This window comes from Pelecanus crispus, chromosome 7 (assembly GCF_030463565.1).
Source record: "Pelecanus crispus isolate bPelCri1 chromosome 7, bPelCri1.pri, whole genome shotgun sequence".
In the NCBI taxonomy this organism is placed as follows: domain Eukaryota; kingdom Metazoa; phylum Chordata; class Aves; order Pelecaniformes; family Pelecanidae; genus Pelecanus; species Pelecanus crispus.
Window position 1 is genome coordinate 35,129,810 of NC_134649.1, and position 20,736 is coordinate 35,150,545.

At 37.1% G+C, this 20,736-nt stretch overlaps 1 protein-coding gene across 1 annotated transcript in view; it reads left to right on the forward strand.

The window, feature by feature from the left end:
- Positions 1-20,736, forward strand: part of CACNA1D (calcium voltage-gated channel subunit alpha1 D) — a 208,701-nt gene that overhangs the window by 56,316 nt on the left and 131,649 nt on the right. Inside the window, exon 4 of the mRNA XM_075713577.1 lies at positions 18,331-18,470. Within this exon, the coding sequence (XP_075569692.1) occupies positions 18,331-18,470 (140 nt within the window). The remainder of the gene's footprint in view (positions 1-18,330; positions 18,471-20,736) is intronic.

Sequence of the window (20,736 nt, forward strand, 5' to 3'; positions counted from 1 at the left end):
AATAAATGAAAATTTATATTTTGCATTCCCATAAATATCTGTTGCTAAAAACCCTAAGCTTTTAAATCTGAGCTGAGATGCCACTCGTTAATTGTGGCTCAGGTACTTAACTTTTCAAGGCAAAAAGCCAGATTCTTGGTCAACCCAACAAAAATAAAACTAAGAAATACAGGTTCTTCTCTGGTCAACAGCACATCATACTCCCTCCAGCGTTTTCTGCATGCTGCTTTTTATTCTTTGGCATCTTTCATCTTTTAACTATATTTCCAGGATAAACTAAGCATGCAGGTTAAAAGCTTGTTGTTTTCTGTAAACTGTATTAATTATGCATGGGGTACACATGTATTCAGTGCTTTGAAGAGCTTTCTTCAAGTGTGTAGCTCTGTCAAATAGGGAAAAAAGATTTTGTCTTACGTGCTGTAAAAATCAAATGACTAGTTAATATTTAAAAAGGACATGGTATCATAGTTTAAATATCTGGTTTGAAATGTATGATCATGTTGAGAATAGAGGTTCATTCCCTGGCATGGTCAGTACAGATTTTAACGTTCCAAAATAAAGACATTGTTTACTATGTGACCTTATTAATTCCGAAATCATCATATACTTAAGTACTGGTAAAAAAGTAATGCATGCACTCCAGTTGGTCATTACATAGTATGTTGCATTCTTAATTACTGCTTTTGAATATGGCCTGTATGTATATGTAATTTAAGGACTGTTTCTCCTTCCAGAATAGGCAGGTTTTTAGGTCATAATTTTTAGTAATTTGTGGGATTTTTGGAGATCAGTGTAATTGTAATTATTGTTACATCCTTTTCTGTGAGATGACTTTATTATAATGTACAAAGCAGAATTGTTGCTGGTATTTTTGCCTATTTTTCTTAAAAAACACCCCCCCCCCCCCCCCCCCCAACCAAAACAAAACCCCAAAACAAATAACAAAACCATCAAAACATAAAGAAGTTCAGATGCTTAAAAAGGATCTTAACTAAGCCATGTAATATGGCTGGAATTTCCCTGAAGGAGGAGGAAGGTGTCAGTTACGATTAATGTGAACAACATTTGTGGCCCTCGAGATGTGACCTCTCATTACAGTAAATGTGACAGCATGAATTACTTTCAATTACAGTGAACTACATTCAGCTACATTTGTTCTGACACACCTCACTAGGAGACTGCTGCTTTGATAGCGTTAACCAAAGGGAAAAAAAAGGCAAAACTTTTGAGTGCAAATGTGTATGTCACTTGAGCAAAACCATTGGATTCTGACTAGGACATATTTTTGCCTCAGGTTTTGCACACCACTATTACATCATGTGTTGTTTCCACTGGCATTTTCAGGTTTATGCCTTGGGCACTGGAGAATATGAAAACCACATTTTTACTATGCCATGTATAATAAATGTAAATGCTGATTTTTTTTCTTAAAAAAAAAATTAGATTAATTATCCTTTTTTTTTTTTTTGGTCAGACAGTAACCTGCTTTTTTACTTGGAACTATGATAACTTGGGTTTACTAGCTATCAGCATGTCCCATTTGGTATGGTGTAACTCCCTTTAGTGTTTATTAACGCTATCAATGTATTCTTACAAATTAAATATATCGCAACACAGTATACTTATCACTTGACAGAAGCTGTTGTTATAATGTCACTACTTCTTCCTTCAAGGTTCAATTATCATGCTTCAGTTTCTACCTCTAAGCTTTCATAGAAAATAAAAGATGCCCAGGGCAGAAGTCAACCTTTCACTTTTGCTACAGAGGAGATGCCATCTCTTTCACGCTGTGCTAAGTATTCCATCAAAACATGAGTAAAACAATGCCTTTAGCATATCACAAGATAGAAGTAGCACTAAGTAAAAGAAATAGCTTTAATTAAAGCATTTTGTTTCTCTTTGAGTATTGGATATTTTTCTGCAAAGGTGAAGATCCTCTTTTCAAATTCAAGGGATTGGTGTTGTGGAATCACACTAGAAAACTTGCAATGTAAAATTTCCAGTTAGCAAAACAGAACAAAAAATGGTGGCTGCTTATTCCAAAGTGATTCTGAATTAAGGCTGTGTAGGGTAAATTCCTTTTAGTCTTCATCCCATGTTAAGGGCTAATTTTCAGACGTCATTTTTTCCAATATTTTCACTGGTCATTCAATGTTGTAATAGTGGAATGTGAAAAAATATTTGTCAATGTTTCAGTAGGTATTTTAAAAACCAATATGCAGTATAAACTTATTTCCATATGTCAGCAACTTCCAGGCCATTAAGGCACAAAGATTTGTATTTTAGTTGTTATACTTATTAAAACTTATAATAGAATAATAACATTTTTAGAGCTTTCTTCAAATCACTGAAACAGTGGGAGTCTAATAACATTTTCAATTCAGCTTTCTGGCTGTGAAATGTGTTCACTTAGGCAATCCGATTCCCTAGAAGCGATGAAGATTCTTCTCTTTTTTTTCTTTTTTTGGTGCAACAGGGAAGGTTTAGGGGCTAATCTGAGTATCTCCATTGTTGTAAGCAGTAAGTTTGATACCAGAGAGATAATATAAATGGTTTAGAATATGTCAAATCAGAACAGAAGTTTGTGGCCCAATCCTTATATCCTACCTGCATGGACAAAGCAGGATGGGCTAACAGATAACACCTTAGGTTGATAACAATGAGTTTTCTCCTGCTTCTGGAGGCGATGTGTGCTATTAATCTGTAATTTTCTTTATGTATTTTTAACAAACGACGGTGTTTCATGCCATCAAACCAAAGAGAATCTTCATAACTGCCTCCGTGGGATTTCTTTTCTGCTGTTCATGCATTTAAGTCCTCACTTAAATGTACTAATGCTACTTGATTTTTTTTAGTTGCAATACATAGAATTTGAATTTTTGGCTTTTCATGACACCTAAAAACTCTTCCTCTCTCCTCAACAAAGTGGAAAATCTGGATAGACTGTCCATGTGGGCCAGGTAGGCTTAGGGTTGTTAGTAGAATCATAGAATTGTTTAGGTTGGAAAAGACCTTTAAGATCGTCAAGTCCAACCGTTAACCGAGCACTGCCAAGTCCATCACTAAACCATGTCCCGAAGTACCACATCTACGTGTCTTGTAAATACCTCCAGGGGTGGTGATGCAACCACTTCCCTGGGCAGCCTGTTCCAGTGCTCGATAACCCTTTTGTGTTTTGGTTTTTTTCTTTTTTTTCCAAATTTTTTTTTGAAATTTTTCCTAATATCCAATCTAAATCTCCCCTGGCACAACTTGAGGCCATTTCCTCTTGTCCTATTGCTTGTTACTTGGGAGAAGAGACTGACACCCACCTCGCTACAACCTCTTTTCAGGTAGTTGTAGAGAGCGATAAGGTCTCCCCTCAGCATCCTATTTTTCTGGGCTAAAAAAGCCCAGTTCCCTCAGCCGCTGCTCGTAAGACTTGTTCTCCAGACCCTTCACCAACTTTGTTGCCCTTCTTTGGACATGCTCCAGGACCTCAGTGTCTTTGTTGTAGTGAAGAGCCCAGAACTGAACACAGTATTAGAGTTGCAACCGCACCAGTGCCAAGTACAGGGCAACAATCACTTCCCTAGTCCTGCTGGCCACACTATTCCTGATATAAGCCAGGATGCTATTGGCCTTCTCGGCCACCCAGACACTCTGCTGGCTCATATTCAGCTGGTTGTTGACCAACACCCCCAGGTCCTTTTCGGCCAGGCAGCTTTTCCAGCCACTCTTCCCCAAGCCTGTAGCGTTGCCTGGGGTTGTTGTGACTGAAGTGCAGGACCCAGCACTGAGCCTTGTTGAACCTCATACAATTGGCCTTGGCCCATCGAGCCATCCAGCCTGTCCGCATCCCTCTGTAGAGCCTTCCTACCCTCAAGCAGATTGACACTCCTGCCCAACTTGGTGTCATCTGCAAACTTACTGAGGGTGCACTCGACCTCCTCATCCAGATCGTTGATAAAGATATTAAACAGATCTGGCCTCAATACTGAGCCCTGGGGAACATCACTTGTGACTGGCCGCCAACTGGAGTTAGCTCCATTCACCACAACTCTTTGGGCCCTGTTACCCAGCCAGTGTTCTACCCAGCGAAGATTATGCCTGTCCAAGCTATGAGCAGCCAGTTTCTCTAGGAGAATGCTGTGGGAAATGGTGTCAAAGGCTTTACTAAAGTCTAAGTAGACAACATCCGCAGCCTTTCCCTCATCCACTAAGTGGGTCACCTTGTCCTAGAAGGAGATCAGGTTAGTCAAGCAGGACCTGCCTTTCATAAACCCATGCTGACTGGGCCTGATTCCCTGGTTGTCCTGTACGTGCTGCGTGATGGCACTCAATACGAACTGCTCCATAATCTTCCCTGGCACCAAGGTCAAACTGACACGCCTGTAGTTCCCCAGATCCTCCTTCTGGCCCTTCTTGTAGATGGGTGTCACATTTGCTAACTTCCAGTCATCAGGGACCTCCCCAGTGAGCCAGGACTGCTGATAAATGATTGAAAATGGCTTGGTGAGCACTTCCACCAGCTCCCTCAGTACCCTTGGGTGGACTCCATCCGGCCCCATAGACTTTTGTGTGTCTAAGTGGTGTAACAGCTCACTAACCATTTCCCCTTGGATTATGGGGGCTTCATTCTGCTCCTTGTCCCTGTCTTCCAGCTCAGGGGGCTGGGTACCTTGAGAAAAACTGGTCTGACTATTAAAGACTGAGGCAATTGTCAAGTCCTGTTGTATATATATATAAAAGCATAGGAATGTCTAATATGAATTCATGAGCACATTTACATAGAATGCACATGGAATGAAATTAGCCTAGCTTTTGGGGGATTGCTAATGACTGCTGTTTCATTTTTACAAGTATTGAAGTATACGAAAGCTGAAAAAAAAAATGTATATCAAAAACAATATATGAAAATCTTCAGCAAATGTGTGTTTTTGAAATTCTGTGCATATAACTGAGGAGAAAAAACTGTTTTTTGTTTTTGGCTCTTGGTCTCAGTGATTTGTATCTGATCAAAATAATAGCTTTTCTTGCCTACTTGGAAGTAGTAGAGACTCCAATTCTCTAGGGAAAAAAGCCCAATTTTTCCAAAAGGGAAGTAACAACTCTTGTTCCATGTAATTACTTTCAAGAACGCAATTTGTAAATATGCTTTAGGGGCTATCTCACTGAATTGGTGGGAGAAAGTCACAGGGACTGTGACATTTTACATCACCTGGAGAGCAGTTTTATAGGTGGAGAAAAAGCACGTATATTCAAACTGTCTTATAGTGATAATGGAGGTGAACCTGAAATACTGACAGAGCACTTATGAATATATTGCTGTGGACAGTGAGTTCTCTGGAAATCAAAACTGGTATCCTAGATAGGGGAATAAAGAAAAAAAAGGCTTAGATGCAGTTAGATGGGAATAATAAGAATAACAGAATAATCTTCCTGATAAATAGTGTTATGTGTGGAGAAGTGGAAAATGAAATAAGAAATTCAAAACCTAAATACATCTCCTGGGTTGCCAAATGGTATAGGAATGAAAGGAAGAAAATTATTTTGCGTTGTAACTTTGGAATTACAAGGATGCACTTAGAAGCGTTTGAGATTTGAGTACTGCTTACTGCCTTTAATATTATGGCTGGCTATGTGATTAAAAAAAATGTGTAGTCGTTTGCAGAATCTGGAGTTATAATTGTAGCAGCCACTGGAGGGGCACTAACTAATGTCAGTAACATTCCGCAAGATAGAAGGAAAACTGATTCATCCATAGAGAAGAAAGAGATTTGGCTTCAGGGCAGGCAGACTCATATTTTCCCTTCTCTTGGAAGTTGAAGAATTTTATCAGCAAGGTTTGATCTGTAGATCACAGGAAGTGAACAAAAAATATTTTTTAAACTTTATTCAGTTATTTCAGTTTTGGTTTTACTGTGGCAAGTTTTCCTGATACTTTAGCAATGACTATCAGTAGTATTCCATGTATTTGTTTCTTTCAAAATTAGTACATTTATTGTTACTTTTGTTGAACACTTTTCTTTTACGGTTAGAATGAAGAAAAGAGTAAGGCTTCATGATGGTGCTATTACTAGAACCAAGCTAAATATGTTTTCATTTTTAAATGAATTTCCAGAAGAGTGGACCAGTATTGTACCTGAGTACAGCTGAAATCAAAACAGGTGTATCACTGATCTTATTTGTGGACTGGGTACATTGGTGTTTTTATCTGTGCTATTCAAATTTTTCTTTGAGCTCCTTTATAGGGAACCATTCCACCTCTTAATATTTCTTCTCCTTGTGCTCTATGTTTGCAATGTATGAACAGTCTACTGTCCTTTTACTTTAGGGAGCAAAGGGCTTCCATTGAACATTGTCATGGTAGAAGAGTATGTTTCTCTCTGTAACTGCATTTTCCCTACAGATCTGCATTTTCTTGGTTATGGAACAGCCAGAGGAATCTGACCCTCAGATGCATAATGAAAATGTTCTCATGTTCATTGAGCCTTCTGTTTGAGTTAAAAGAATTATAGAGGTCTTCCCTTTCATAGTTATGCAAATACTTACTGGGCACAAAAAAATGAGAATCTCCCTGCATTTTACTGCTGCAGGGAAATGCCAATTTCTGCAGTCAAATTAAATTTTGCATACCTGGAATTTACTACAAGATATTATTTAATAACAAAGTCTTTTATCAGTGTAAAAGCTTTGATTTTTGATGATTGTGGAATAAAATCTTTATTAAATAGATACTTCAACCATTTTGTTCATAAACAACCACAGGAGAAGAAGAGTACTAGGGAGAACTTCTTCAGCAAACTGAGACAATCAAGGATAAAGTTGTGCTTTGTCATTTTCATGGATCTTGCAGACCATTTTCCTGTCAGTTTGGATAAATAGATTTTTTTGTTCTTCACATTGTTGTGAACAGTGTCTACAAGGAGTATTCTATCTTGCCCTCTCCTATAGTTGAAATTTATTTCATTAACATAATTGTTGTTGATACTTTTATAGTTAATGACTTATTATAGTTAATGCTCTGGCAGGTTGTCCGCTCATCAGTAATGCAGTCTTTCTAGACTTATTTGAGTGTTATCTTTTATAGTGCAGTACTGCATGTTACCTACTAGCAAATATAAAGTAAATGAATGTGTATCTAAGTAGTTAAGAAATTCTTTCTAGAAGAAAAAAATACCAGATGATAGAGCATGTAGCACGTCATTACCAGAAAGGCATTAGATCTTTCACAGCAGAACATGTTATTTACTAATCATACCTTCTCCTCAGTATAGAAGCGTCGTATCCATATCATGTATTGCATTCAGTACCTTCTGTATGAAATTCTAGTGACGGTCTGATGTTAGGAAATATTAAACAAGAAACTAGGAACTAAATACATATTTCTCTGATCAAATTTCTTAACATTGTTATCCCAATATAAGGGATTCACATCCTCTAGTAGTTTTTAAAGCCCCTGGTGGTCTTTTTATAATACTTTAATTCTGTAGCCTGTCCTGCTACAGAAGACCCAATCCTGGTCATGGAAGTTGACTGCTCTACAAAAGCAGAGGATTTGAAGAAAGTGTTTTTCTCTTGATTTTGCTGGCTTGCAGGAGGCAATAGTAGACCACAGGTGCAGGATGTAGCTCCCCAGTTGACAACTGGTCTAGGGGTTTGCCATTTAAAACTTGAGAAAGATGATTAGAAAAATTCCAATAAAGTAATAGACCTAACCATGTCCTCTCTTCATATTCTGAGACTTCAAAGTCAGACCAGGACATACGGTAGATACAGATCTTGCTTGCGTGTTTGAGTTTTTGAAAACCTTATTCATGGGAATTTCTTTAATCATCTCCACCATAGGTAAAAACAAACAAACAAAATCCCCAAACAAACACTAAATTATTTAGCCTTACATAATGAAAGTTTCTATCCTGCTACAGTTATTTAGAAAAACAGACTGTCCTATTGGGTAGGTTTTTAACAAATCATTCTGTAGTTTTTAGATTGACAGAGGCAAAGAGCTACTGTAGTCATATATCTGACAGATGAATGAGTAAAGTACTGTAATGAAACTATCCTATTGGTTTTACCCAGTTCTTTTGTAATCAAAGTAGAAATTAGATTTGCAATCAGATGGATAAATCTAGGGCAGAAAACACCTACTCAATGAATATGTCGTTGTTCTGTTTCACAGCTGAGACTATCAGTGCAGAACGTAACTGCAAAACCAATCTGTTCTCTATATTGGTTTTTAATCTTTCTTTACAGAAAGTCTTCGGCATTCTTAAAACACAGCACTGGAACATTATAGAGCTGTCAATGAATAGTTAACCCACAAAAATGTTACCTTTTTGGTGGTCTTCCTTCCTTTTCATTTGGGGTGCCATATTCCTCCAGAGCGACTTGAAGAAAGCTTGCATGAAGTATCTCCTGGAAAATAATCTAGCTGTTGGGATAGACTTTTGCTTTGGCAAGCTCACCTACATGAAAGCTGAGCACAAAGTGACCATTAACTGACATACAAGAACCACTCTTGTACATTTTGGAACTGTATTAGTCAAAGAACGAAATAAACAGGTTGGAAAACTATGAAGCAATCAGAAAATGGACATAGGAAAAAGTGGATAGGCTTAAATCCAGGCTATTGCAGTATCACCTGAATAGGTTGACTATGTTTTTATGACAGTCTTTTAAGAAACATATATATAGTATCAATATATATTTTTAATTACGGTTAGGAAGAAGATGCATATGTGCTCACAGAAAACATGGGGAAAGGTCACATAGGGGTATTTTTAGAGCAGAATTTTTTTTGTTCTTGTATGTTTCATATTGAAATGCCGAAATGCATTATAGTTTGCTTTGATTTAATTGGTGAGATTTGGTCTGGATTTTTTCTATTTTAAGGAAAAATAATTTATTTTGGCTTTTGGAGGGTGGTTTTTTACCCACCTTGCCCTTGTTTTATTAGTTTCTCTTTGAATGTTCTGGGAAGTCTGTATCTAAGAAACAATTGTTGAACACAGAAAGTGGGCTTGTTACTAGTCTTGTAACATTTGAAAGTTTTCCAAGTTCCAAAATGCATAAAAAACCCAAACAGTAGAGGATTTACTGCTCTCAGTGCTCCTGTCTGTTTTCTGCTCATGGGTTTCTGCATGGTCAGAGGTGAGTTTATAGGGATTAGAAAATTCTTTTGGTTTATAAATTCTCAGAGAATTTGAAGATGTTCGCTAAAGTGTCTGACACCTAGTAGCATTCTTGCCCCCCAGCTTCTAGCCAAAACCTGCTCTTTTGCAAATAAATAAAACTGCTAGCAAGTAACAAAATATATTTAACATTAATGCTGTTTTATGACTAGATACAGGTTTAATTCATCACTTGACACTGACTCTAGTCATCTATGTAAGGTAAAATTATGTGACAATGTGACAGCATACATAAATATTATCTCTTCTACTTTCCTTATTTTGCTGACCTTCTTTTCCTGAATATCATCAATTAGACAGTGGCAGAAAGACACCCAAGTAACTTGGATTCTATTCCAGTTATATTCTTTATTGCTTACTTGGCCTGCTTTCTGTTGTGCAATTCAGATTCTTTGGCATACTGTGCTCAGTCTTCAATAGGAGTTGTATGGATTTAGGATTGAAACTCGTGTCACTGCCTATTAGCATTTCTGCAAGTTACCTTTCACATGTTGCAAGTATACAGTCAATGTGAAGTGATTGGTTCATGGTCCCTTTGTTGATAATTTTTCAGTAGATGGTGGATTTATGGGGCGTCTGTTACTTACTATTTTAGTAATTTGTGAGCAAATTTTCAAAATCATGCCATTTACTTTGTTCCTTCAGAACAATATGAAACAGAAAGATAGTCTGTGCCTTTATAAGGATGTAAGGGGGTTCGAATAGTGTATTTAATAATGTACGTACAGAATGGATATATTTGTTGTTTCCACCTAGCTGTTATTCAGCAAAGCTCTGTATTACCTGTCAGAGAGCAGAGCAGAGAGAGTTCCGCCTAAACACAGAAAAGGAAAAAACTAGACAAAGAATTTGGATTTTTCTTATCTAATGTTATGAAAGGAAATTTAGCATTTGTACTAAATAGAGCTTTTACATGAACAAAACCAGCACGGATTCACTCACGTACCTGTAATGGTATGAACAATTGTCATTTGGATGCAACATTTTCCTGTCTGTAGAAATGCTTATTTACAGAACTGAGGTGTTTAACTATATCTCTATTATTGTGTTATTTACAACGTAAAGTGGAAAATGCATGATTAAAAATATGAGAAGCAATTGCACTTAGAGATGAAATACACGTCTACAGTGCATTTAGAGGAAGTGATTACAGGAAATAATGAAAAAAGTAATCAAAAGTGTTAAACATGGTCTGCTTATTCATCTATCTCTGGCTGGCAGAATCTGTCAGATGAAAGTATAGGCACTACTGCTACCTAAAACTCTCTTTGAAGGTTGAGATACTATTTCAGTGATGTACAGTTATTCAAATGCTACTTCAGACTACATCGATAAAAAAGGGACTTTAAGAATCTTAATTACGCTGAATCTCAATTACGCTTCAGCGTGTAGCTTAAACATCCATTTTGTTCATTTGCTGTGCTCAGTATTTGAGATGTCCTATTGCACATTGTTTTCTTGCAAGCATAAATGCCTGCTTGAGATCTAGAGGGTGGAACTGTTGTTAATTGGAGCTATACCAAATGATTGTGAATTTTCAGTTCAAATGAGATGAAAAGATTTTGTGTCCTTTTTGGCAACAGTGAAAATTCTGTGAGTGAGATTTGTTGCCTGGCAGTGGTACTAGGAATGTGAAATCCCTTCAGTTTTATATAAAACTGGTTTAAGAATGTTTGTAGTGCGTAGCACCTACTTATTCTACTCCTAAATATGTAGTTTGCATTTGGTATTGACTTTTAAGCATCAACCTTGCTATCAGATATACCCGTGCTAACTGCCAAAGCATCTGGATCTGTGGTAGTATGATGGTGTCCTATAAAGAGCCTCAGAAGATGGGAGATATTTCTGGGCCTAATGCCAAATTCCTGCCTGGAGTCGCCCTGGATTTTACATGTGAGCCAATGTATTCATTTTAGTTTTATTATTTCAGACTCTCACAACTAAAGCTAAATTTCTTACACTTTTTGTAGTAGTTACTTTTGTAAATTCAAGAACATGCTTGGACTCTGAGCACTGGATAGTATCATAAGGGTTAGGAAATTCTCAGTTTCCCAAAACAGGCTTCTGAATGCAGAAAGACGTATTGTAAGTTAATATATGAAAGTGGCTTAGCCACATAAGTACTTTTGCCATTAATCCCTTCTGAATTTCTGAATTTGGAAAGAACTACTCGGATCTTTGTCCACACCTTCGTAAAACATTTTTCTTTAGCGTATATGTCTCAGTGGGCTGCCTTTTTGGTAGAGTTGTTCAGCCGTTACTGTTTAAGGAGGAATGCTACCTCTCAACTGGAAACAGAGAGATAATTTAATCACCAAAAGTGGAATCCATATGAGCAGTTAAATGATTCTTTAAAATACAATGTCTACATAAGCTGTCTCCTTTTCCACACTGGAATCCTAGTCCTCAGGAATTCTGAGGTCTGTCCAACTCTTTGTACACCCGAGATGTGGGGATGAGGATGTCCTGGGAGCAATTTAAGGTCAGGGAACGTTGCTGGTCAAACATGAAATGGTCTTGTGTACGTGGAGCGTCATCTGCACTTGAAATACGGAAACAGTGTCTGTTGGCCCATGTCTGTATGATAGAAGTATAATTATGGGTAAGTAATTATATTTTCTAAAATACAGTTTCTGCAACTTCTAAAGTTGCTGCAGAGCTCCTCTGTCAGAAAGTAAAGCTGCATTTACAAGAACACTAATGCAGACATCTGACATAGTTGAGAACAGTAGTTGTATTCCCTCAGGTGGATCAGCAACATAATTTAATTGGATTGATCAGAACACAAATCCTTAAAACATTGTTTTTCAAACTCTCCCTCCCTTGTTTGCTATTATGTATCTAAAGACATAGTTAACCCAATAGTCATCACCGAATTCTCAAGTGATAAATAGTTCTAATTCTTCTAATAAAGGGAGAGTAATTTCCATGTCTAATCTAGGAAGTAAATTATTCCATCAGCTCTAAAAGTAGAAACAAAGTAAAGCTTTAGTGCTCTCTTCTTTTTACCAGGTATATGGATTTCATGTTTGTTTCATTTTTTATATTGGGAAACTGCTATAACGTTTTCCACATGTGGGAATAAATAGGTTTACTTTCCTTTCCCTTTTTTAGTATTGCTGTGGTGCAGCTCACAAATGATTTTCAGGGCAATACAGGTATATGAAGTGAAAAATTAAATTAATATATTTTGAAATTCAAAACTCAGTTACTTTTCTGTCTTGTAAATGTGTTTTCCCCGTGGCAGAATTTGAAAGAATGCCTGTTTATTGAAAAGATAAATGGCTTTGTATGTTTTCAAGGCATCAGTCACATATCTAATTTAATAACACATGATTGATTATTAGTCCCCAAATCAAGAATGTCAAAGTATCTGGTTTTGTGTATGTCTAAACTGCAGAAAGTTGATCAGTTTGGTTACTTCACTTAAACTGAGTCACTTCATCTGCTGAGCAGTTTTTACTCTGATACACGTATGTTACCCTGAGTGCAAAATGTATTTCCCCAGTTAAGAAATAATTCCAATCTCTGATGCCCAGGGAGTAGAAATCAATATGAGAAGACTTAATTACATAGCATAATAGATTAAGGTTTTGCAAATTAATGACTTCTTTTTTTGAAACAATTATCTTGTGAGACATCTTAGGTTAAATGCAGAGTTTTGATGCATCACATTACAACATGTAACATTAGCTTTACATATTTCTTTCAGAGATTTTGAAAATATGAAAATAACAAATGATGACTAATGTACACCATCTGGCTAGGATGGGGAAAAAAAAAATTTCTTCCTGGGCAACGGGATTTCTCCTAGGCTGATTTACTTAAAATAAGAAAGCAAATGGATTTTTTTGCTGAGAAAATGAAGTTCTAATTACTTCACTGAAACTCAGTGGATAAGGGTAGCTTTTGTTTTGTACTCCATGATCAATATCAAAGTGGAGCTCAATGGTCTCTGTCAGAAGGGCAATGTATCTTATCAGTCCTGTTGCATCATATATTCAGAAAAGGGTCGCTGAGACTTCAAGATTTTGAGCACCATTAACGAAAGTATTAGACAGCCTTGCAGGAATCAGCCCCCTGTAAAGAGACATGACCTAGCCCTGCGTGGTATCAAATCAGTGAACAAACTACTATTAATCTATACAGCCATAGGATTAGATCCTTAGTAACACAGGCATATTTTTGTGCTTCATATCTTCTGTAGATTTACAGCTGTCAGGTTTTTTCTCTGCTACAATATAGAACTAAATGCAATAATTGATATTAGAAATGATGTACAATTTCTAATTTAATCTGTGCAATTTCTTAGAACCAAAATTGTCTTCTCAGTTTCTTTTGATACAGATTTTGTTTTTCAGGCAGTCACCCAGTCTTGTGTATTTCCTTATTTTTTGTTTGGTTTTATTTCTTAGTGTTCCTACTTCCATTTTTTAATGGAATGAAGTATTCACTTATAGATCTCAAATAATTGGAACAAAATAAGATGTGCAGGAATAGTTTTCTCCACTATAGAGAAAAGAAAGCAGATAAATGTGTGCATCAAACTGTTAGAGCTGCAGTCTTCAGTCTGTATTTTTAAATCATCTCTTACAGCTTTAGATTTATTTTTACATAGCAACCCTACCTCTGCAACTCTTCCAATAATACTGAAAATGGTATGATAGATTAAACTTTGTTTACTCTTGAGGAATGATTGCTTAAGCTCTGGACGTGCTACGTGACGTATGGCCTACAGATGTATCTTGGTTGCAGAGGCAAAAATATATGTCCATAGTGACTGGCAAGAAGTTACGGAAGTGTGAGAAGGGACTGCCAGTGCCTTCCTGAGGCTGAGCAGGTTGTTAACTTTGCAGTTTGTGTTAGAACATCTGTTGGCTGCCTACTTATTAAAAAAACCCAGTCTGTAAAGGAAGCACAGCTTGTTCTTTGAATATTGTTACCTACTGGGCCAAATCATTCATCTGGCCTCTGTGGAAGACACAGGTTGTGATTTTTTTTTTTTAAAAAAAAAAAGTGAGTGTGTGAGAGCATGAAAGAAAAAGGAAGGAAAGGAGGAAGGGAGGAGAAATGAAACACTGGTAAATAATAGGTCTCTCTGGTTGTAGGTGTATAGAAATATCTGTGTTCCTTTTCTCAACGTTTTCAAGGAATTGTGGCTCTTGGATTGCCCAGTGGCCATTGTTAGAAAGCATCTTTCCCTTGTGCCACTGGCTCCGTTAATAGCATCATCCCTGATTCTATCTTGTATCCATTATGAATATACATTTCTAGGGGAAATTCTGGAACCAGGCATATATATGCTTTACAACAGGGAACAAGGATCAAAGGAAACACTTCCATTCTTCCACAGAAAGGAAGGAAAACTTTCCCAGTGTTCAATTTTATGTAGAATGCAGGGACTTTTACATGTTGAATGTGTAGTGGGTGTAGGTAGGTGTACGTGCTCTGAATCTATCTGTACTTTTTCCCTATGATCATGTAAGAATTGTCAGAGTCATACCAGAATAATAGAAATTACAGAACTGCTAACTGGGAGAGACCTCTGGAGGTTACCTAGTCCTTCCACTCCTAGCAGGACTGTTGCCAGCACTAGGTCAGGTCAGCTGTACTTTTGCCTAGCTGCATCTTCAAAACTTCCTGCGCTGAAGCTGCATGTTCCTGTTCTGCACTACCCTTCTGATAAAGGAGATTTTCTTAATATCCTGTGAACCTCCAAACCTGCAGCTTGTGGCTGTTTCCCCTTATTTTACCATGTGCTGCTACTTAGCGTTTTGCTTCCTAGTCTTTTTAACCCCGCTTCAAATAGTTGTAATCTATTGTTAGACTTTCACTTAGCCCCCTCTTTGATGGAGAGATCTTTCCTTCAGTGGAGTCTGCAGTTTCTCAATACCCTTTTTGAACTAAGACACCCAAAACTGTAGTAGTGTTGCAGCCTCACAACACTGAGTAGACGTGGATAATAATTTCATAGAATTGTAGAATGCTTTGGGTTGGAAGGGACCTTTAGAGGTCATCTAGCCCAGCCCCCCTGCTGTGAGCAGGGACAGCTTTAACCAGATCAGGGTGCTCAGAGCCCCGTCCAATCTGACCTTGAATGTTTCTAGGGATGGGGCCTCCACTACCCTCTCTGGGCAACCTGTTCCAGTGCTTCACCACCCTCATTGTAAAAAATTTCTTTCTAATGTCTATTCTAAATCTATTCTTCTTTAGTTAAAATCCATTATTCCTTGTCCTGTCACAACAGGCCTTGTTAAAAAGATTCTCCCCGTCTTTCCTGTAGGCCACCTTTAAGTACTGGAAGGTCGCTCTATCTGCTCATCATGCTATTCCTAATACAGCCCAATATGGAATTTGTCTGATTTACAGTGAGTGCATATTTAACTTGGTGCCCACTGTGACTTCCAGATCCTTTCTCAGCCCATATTGATATGGGATTATTTGACTTGAGGTGCAGAACTTTACGTTTTCCTTGCTAAGATTCATATGGCTTCTGTTGGTCTAGCTGTCAAGGCTTCTCATGGTCCATCTGCTAAGTGACACACACTGACTTTAAGCCCACCATTGGGTTTAAAAAATGAGCTTGTCTTACATCCCACTTTGTTTGAATAGAACGTTTGCAATACTGTTTAGGAAATAACAAACAGGCCTGCTTCCATAAAAGGGAAATAAAATAAACAGGAACAAGACCAATATTCTTTTAAAAGATGGATGCTAAATGATAGGGTAAAGCTGTTAGATTTGAACTGTCACATTAAAATGAACTGCAAGGGTATGTAACCATTAAGCAAGTTACACTGGGACTAGGACTGGTGCCTAACCCAAATAGCAGAAGAGCATTAGAACATTCTTTGAAGGGGAGCAGTGAAGGGCAAAGATGCTTTTTAGGATGGAATCTGGTAGGTTGATGGGTGGGATTAAATTACATATTTGCCTGTAATAACAGGACACTGGACCTGATGACCCAAGAGGTCATCTTGGCCCAGAAGGTCCCTTCCAGTCCTGTGTCCTATGTTCCCTTTATGTGAAGAAGCTGTTGAAATTTTGCATATATGAAACTTCCTATCTCTTTTGTCTCACCTTTTCTTTTACTACTATGATTTTGATATATATTTTGCCCATAGCAAATGCCAACTATAATATTTTTGTCTTCCTTATGTTGTCTTACATTATTTTTCTTTCTAAATCCAAGCTGCAGACTTAGTTATATGCAGGGAGACAGAAATAGCTGTTATTGTGAAATGTGTACATGGTGGGATTTGCTTGAATTTAAGCACTTTGCAGTATGTTTTTCAGGAATGCTGATAATTCATTTTTTTGTAACTTCTGTGGTGCTCTCTAACCAAAGAAATCTGGCTTTTTGTGCACAAACCATTCACATTTCTTCTGTAAGGCCACTTCACTCTTGTTATCCAGTAATTGCTCCAGTTTATTGGTGATAAATTAAGTGGAAGGGACAATTTTGAAATAAGTATTAGGAAAAAAATCCGGAGAAGGGAGCAAGGAGAAGGAGGATGTCAGTCAGTTTCACTGGGCTGGAAGATCTCATGCAAAATACAATGCAGCTGAGGAGAAGCTGCCTTGGGTGAAGCTCTCCAGTGTTTATGAAGTGTACTCAGAGGAGAAAGGCAGGAGTATGGGACTGAGCTGAGCAGAGAATGAGATCCAGGAATCCTTGCTTTGCACTAGGAGAAAGCCTTACCTCTCACAGTGATCCCAGGGTGCTGTTGGAGATGAAGACCTGGAGAGGAGTATGTAGTTTATTGATAAGCCTCTACATTTATTAAGTCACCAGTGCCAGATTTATACATGGATATATCACATCCTATACGTAACCAACTCTAAATGGCCTTTTCACAGGGAAAAGAAATCTAGCCTCCCAAATTAAAGACTTTGCACACAAGAATATAAAGATTTTTTTTTTTAAATTGCAAATGGTCAAGGCTTGTTTTTTATTTGGTTATATGTGAAAGTGCCAAGCTGTGTAACAAATAGCAAATACATAGTTTCACGTGTAATGTTTGTTGCTGTATTTGAGTATATTATAGTAGAAGATTGTAATCCTTACTGAGCGGTTATAGTCCATATAATTAATGCTGCGTGTGATGTAGGCAACATCATGTCTTCCTAAACAAGTTTAAAAAAAATGAATCATTCTCTTTGTGTCTTTTATTCTTGGCTCTAATATTCGCATAGCAACAGATAACTAAACAAAGTATTCTACAAAGTGCTGAAATGATGATTTCTGAAGGTAAAAAGAACAAATGTGTTAACTGATCTGTTTTGATAGCAATGAACTTCTACAGTTTATCCAAATCAAATACGCTGTTACTTATAGAAAGCAGCAGCCACAAAAAACATATTATCCAATTAATTATCTAGGAAAAGAGATTCAGTGTATAACTCTGTTTAAAGTCAGACTTTTGATGAAATGAAGAAACTAATAATGTTTAAAAAAAGCATTTAAACAAATCTAAAGTTGGAGCTTCAATAATACAAGGTGGTCATACATTAACTTAAAATTTCTTTGAGCGTATTAGGGTGATTTAAAGAAATTCTGGTGATATGGAAGGAAGAGTAAGTCAGTGTAAACTTCCTCATCAAGATGAAAAAGTTGCAAGACAGTGTAAAATTAAACGAAGACCCTCTTAAATAGCTTATAACTTTTTGAATCTCCTTAGTACTGGATAACACTGTTTCAAACTCCCTTATTAGGACAACTCTGTGGGTCCTAATTAAGGCTGATGTAATGAATGGTGAAAGTAAGTACGCCACTGCATACCTTTTAAGGATATTTCCAGGGCCCTGTTCTACAGCATTTTCTGGTTTTAATGAATGCAAAGAATCCTATTGACCTGGATGGGGCTATTTGCTTAAGCAAAGGTACAGTATACTTCCATGTTTGCAGAAACAGAGCCTTTTTCTCTCACAGAATGTGAAAACAGGAAAATCTCATGCAATTATGTAATTACAGCCTTGTCTGTACAGCTATCATTAAGTGCTATGCAATTAAAACCTGTAAAATAAACTGCCATGAAGTATTGCATCTCCTTAGTCCTGATCAATACAACTTACCCACTTATTGCAAATTCTAACTAGTAAAAGAGCTGTTAAATCATGCTGTCTCTCATTGTACTTTTTTTGTCTTTTACAGGAAAAAGTAGAATATGCCTTCCTGATAATTTTTACTATTGAAACATTTTTGAAGATTATAGCATATGGATTATTATTACATCCCAATGCGTATGTTAGAAATGGATGGAATTTATTGGATTTTGTAATAGTAGTAGTAGGGTAAGTAACTTATCCTTCATCATACAAAGATTTAAAATCTTCTTTACAGTGAGGTAGATACAGGTCTGTTTGGCTGTAAGGTAGATACAGGTCTGTTTGGCTTGATTTCTATTCCTTTGGAGTAAAAGAATGAACTGATATGAGTGAAAAATTCAAAACAAAAGTCCTAAAAGTTCTCAATGCTATCTGTGGCTGTAGGCTGTGTTGCACAATCAGCTTTATAGTAAAAGTTCCTAGGGAATTCTGAGTTCTGCTGATAATTTTCCTTGGTTGTTGCCTTGGAGAATCTTTTCAATCTGACTTTTTCCAAGATGAACTCCTGATGTCTTTCCATGTGATAAAGGTTTATGTATTTAGATCCTTACATTGTTATGTCATTTATTCATTTATCCCTATACTGTGGTTATGTGGGGTTCATCTATTCTACAAAGACCTCTGGAAGAACCTACATGTTTTGAAGTGGAGGAGGGTGGTCGGGGAGACAGAGTTGAGTGAGTGATTCCCCAACCTTCCAAAAATCTGAGGAAAATCGGACACTTAAGTACTTTCCTTTGGGGTGCTGCACATCGGGTCCCAGATATATATGATTTTGGCTTGCCTGGGGGAGAATGTATGCTAAAAATGCCTTTTTTTTTTTTTTTTTTTTAACCCTGTGCACCTTGCTGTACCAGGAAACCCTGGAGAGTTTGTTCTGCTCCTCAGAGGAGGGACTGCTCGGGCCTTATACAGGTTACAGAAGAGTGGAGAGTGGAAGGTGCCACATTTACATTATGCACCTGCTTATCATAAATAAGGCATCTGGCTTTCTTGTCAGCAACTTTGTGTCAGTTGTCGTGCTAGTTCATTAGAAGATCCTACCTTCAGCTATCTAGGGAATTAATCTTGAGGCATATATTCCCCAATTCCCTAAATATGGAGGAGATTATATTGAAAAAAAAAAAGGAATTTCCAGTACTGTAAATTCTGTTTACCGAAAATGTTTATTCCTATAGCATATGGAAAACATTGTCCACATATAACTTTGTTGTGGCTGGCTTGCAAAGAAGACCTTGGCATGCAATGTGCAATTCTAATTTAATTTTTTAAGTTCAAACTATATCAAGGTTGCCTGTAACTGAAAAGGGCCAGAAATTAGAGTGTGTGCTGCTCTTAATTCATGCCGTTATATTAAGGGAAACAAAAAAGATGCAAAGTAAAGGAATTTGTGGTAAAGCATTATTAAATTTGGGCAAGTATTATGAATGTATGAATACCCAATTTATCTGATTCTGAGATAGTAAACGTCACTGAGAATATTGTATTTGGGCCAGTTGCTTGGCATTCAGGTAGTTTTGGTCCAGGACTAAAATTTTGTATATAAATAGATCCTTCATCAGGTCAGGCCTTTCTCAACAGATTGGCCTCTGTGCCTGAAGGGGAAGCTTGGTGGGCAGGTGTGGAGACTATCACACGTAAGAGCTCTATTCTCTTGCCAGGTAGTCACTTGAATAGACCTCTTCCCTCTTGTCAAGTGACCGTGGAGTTACAGTAACCCTGGAGCAGTCTAATTAATATGACCTCTATCTTTGGCTGTGTCCTAAATACATGATAACTAAAAAATTTTCCATTAACTCATAAAACACTCATTATTGGAGGCTAAATCTAGTTAGGTCAAATGCTCACACTGAGTCCAAGAAAAATACGAAGAAAAAAGGACTATATCTTATCAAATACCTAAAATATCACACTAATATTTAAATCCTAGCTCAAACCCAAAACTTTTGGAATATAAACTGTTGTGTAGGTTGTCATCAATCTACCTCGAAGATAAGGTGGACCCTTTATAACACACAGGGCACTGACAAAACTGTGAGCAATATTTTTGTTCTTGCACTCTGTGAGCAATATTTTTGTTACTTCTTTTAAGAAGAGTACAATCCACATAAGTAAGCAAGCATGAGTCCATTTATTTAATTAATACTTAAAAGCCCAGTGAAAAATTGATTTTCATATATAACCCAAGGTGGATATGGAATCACTTCTGGATCTGATTTTATTTGACTAGTTTCATTGTGAAATTTCATTAGGTATTTTAATAGCTTTGAAAGAGCTGCCATGATGTCCTATATTGGATGTATTAGATGAAGTTTGCTTCATGTGCTTTCTCAGCAGAAACTGTAGCAGTCCAAATACATAAATCTTAATTATACCAAAAGAAATCTCTGCTAGCAAAAGGGAAGCATGTATAGAGACTTTTTTCCACATCAAATTTGGCACTTAAACTTTG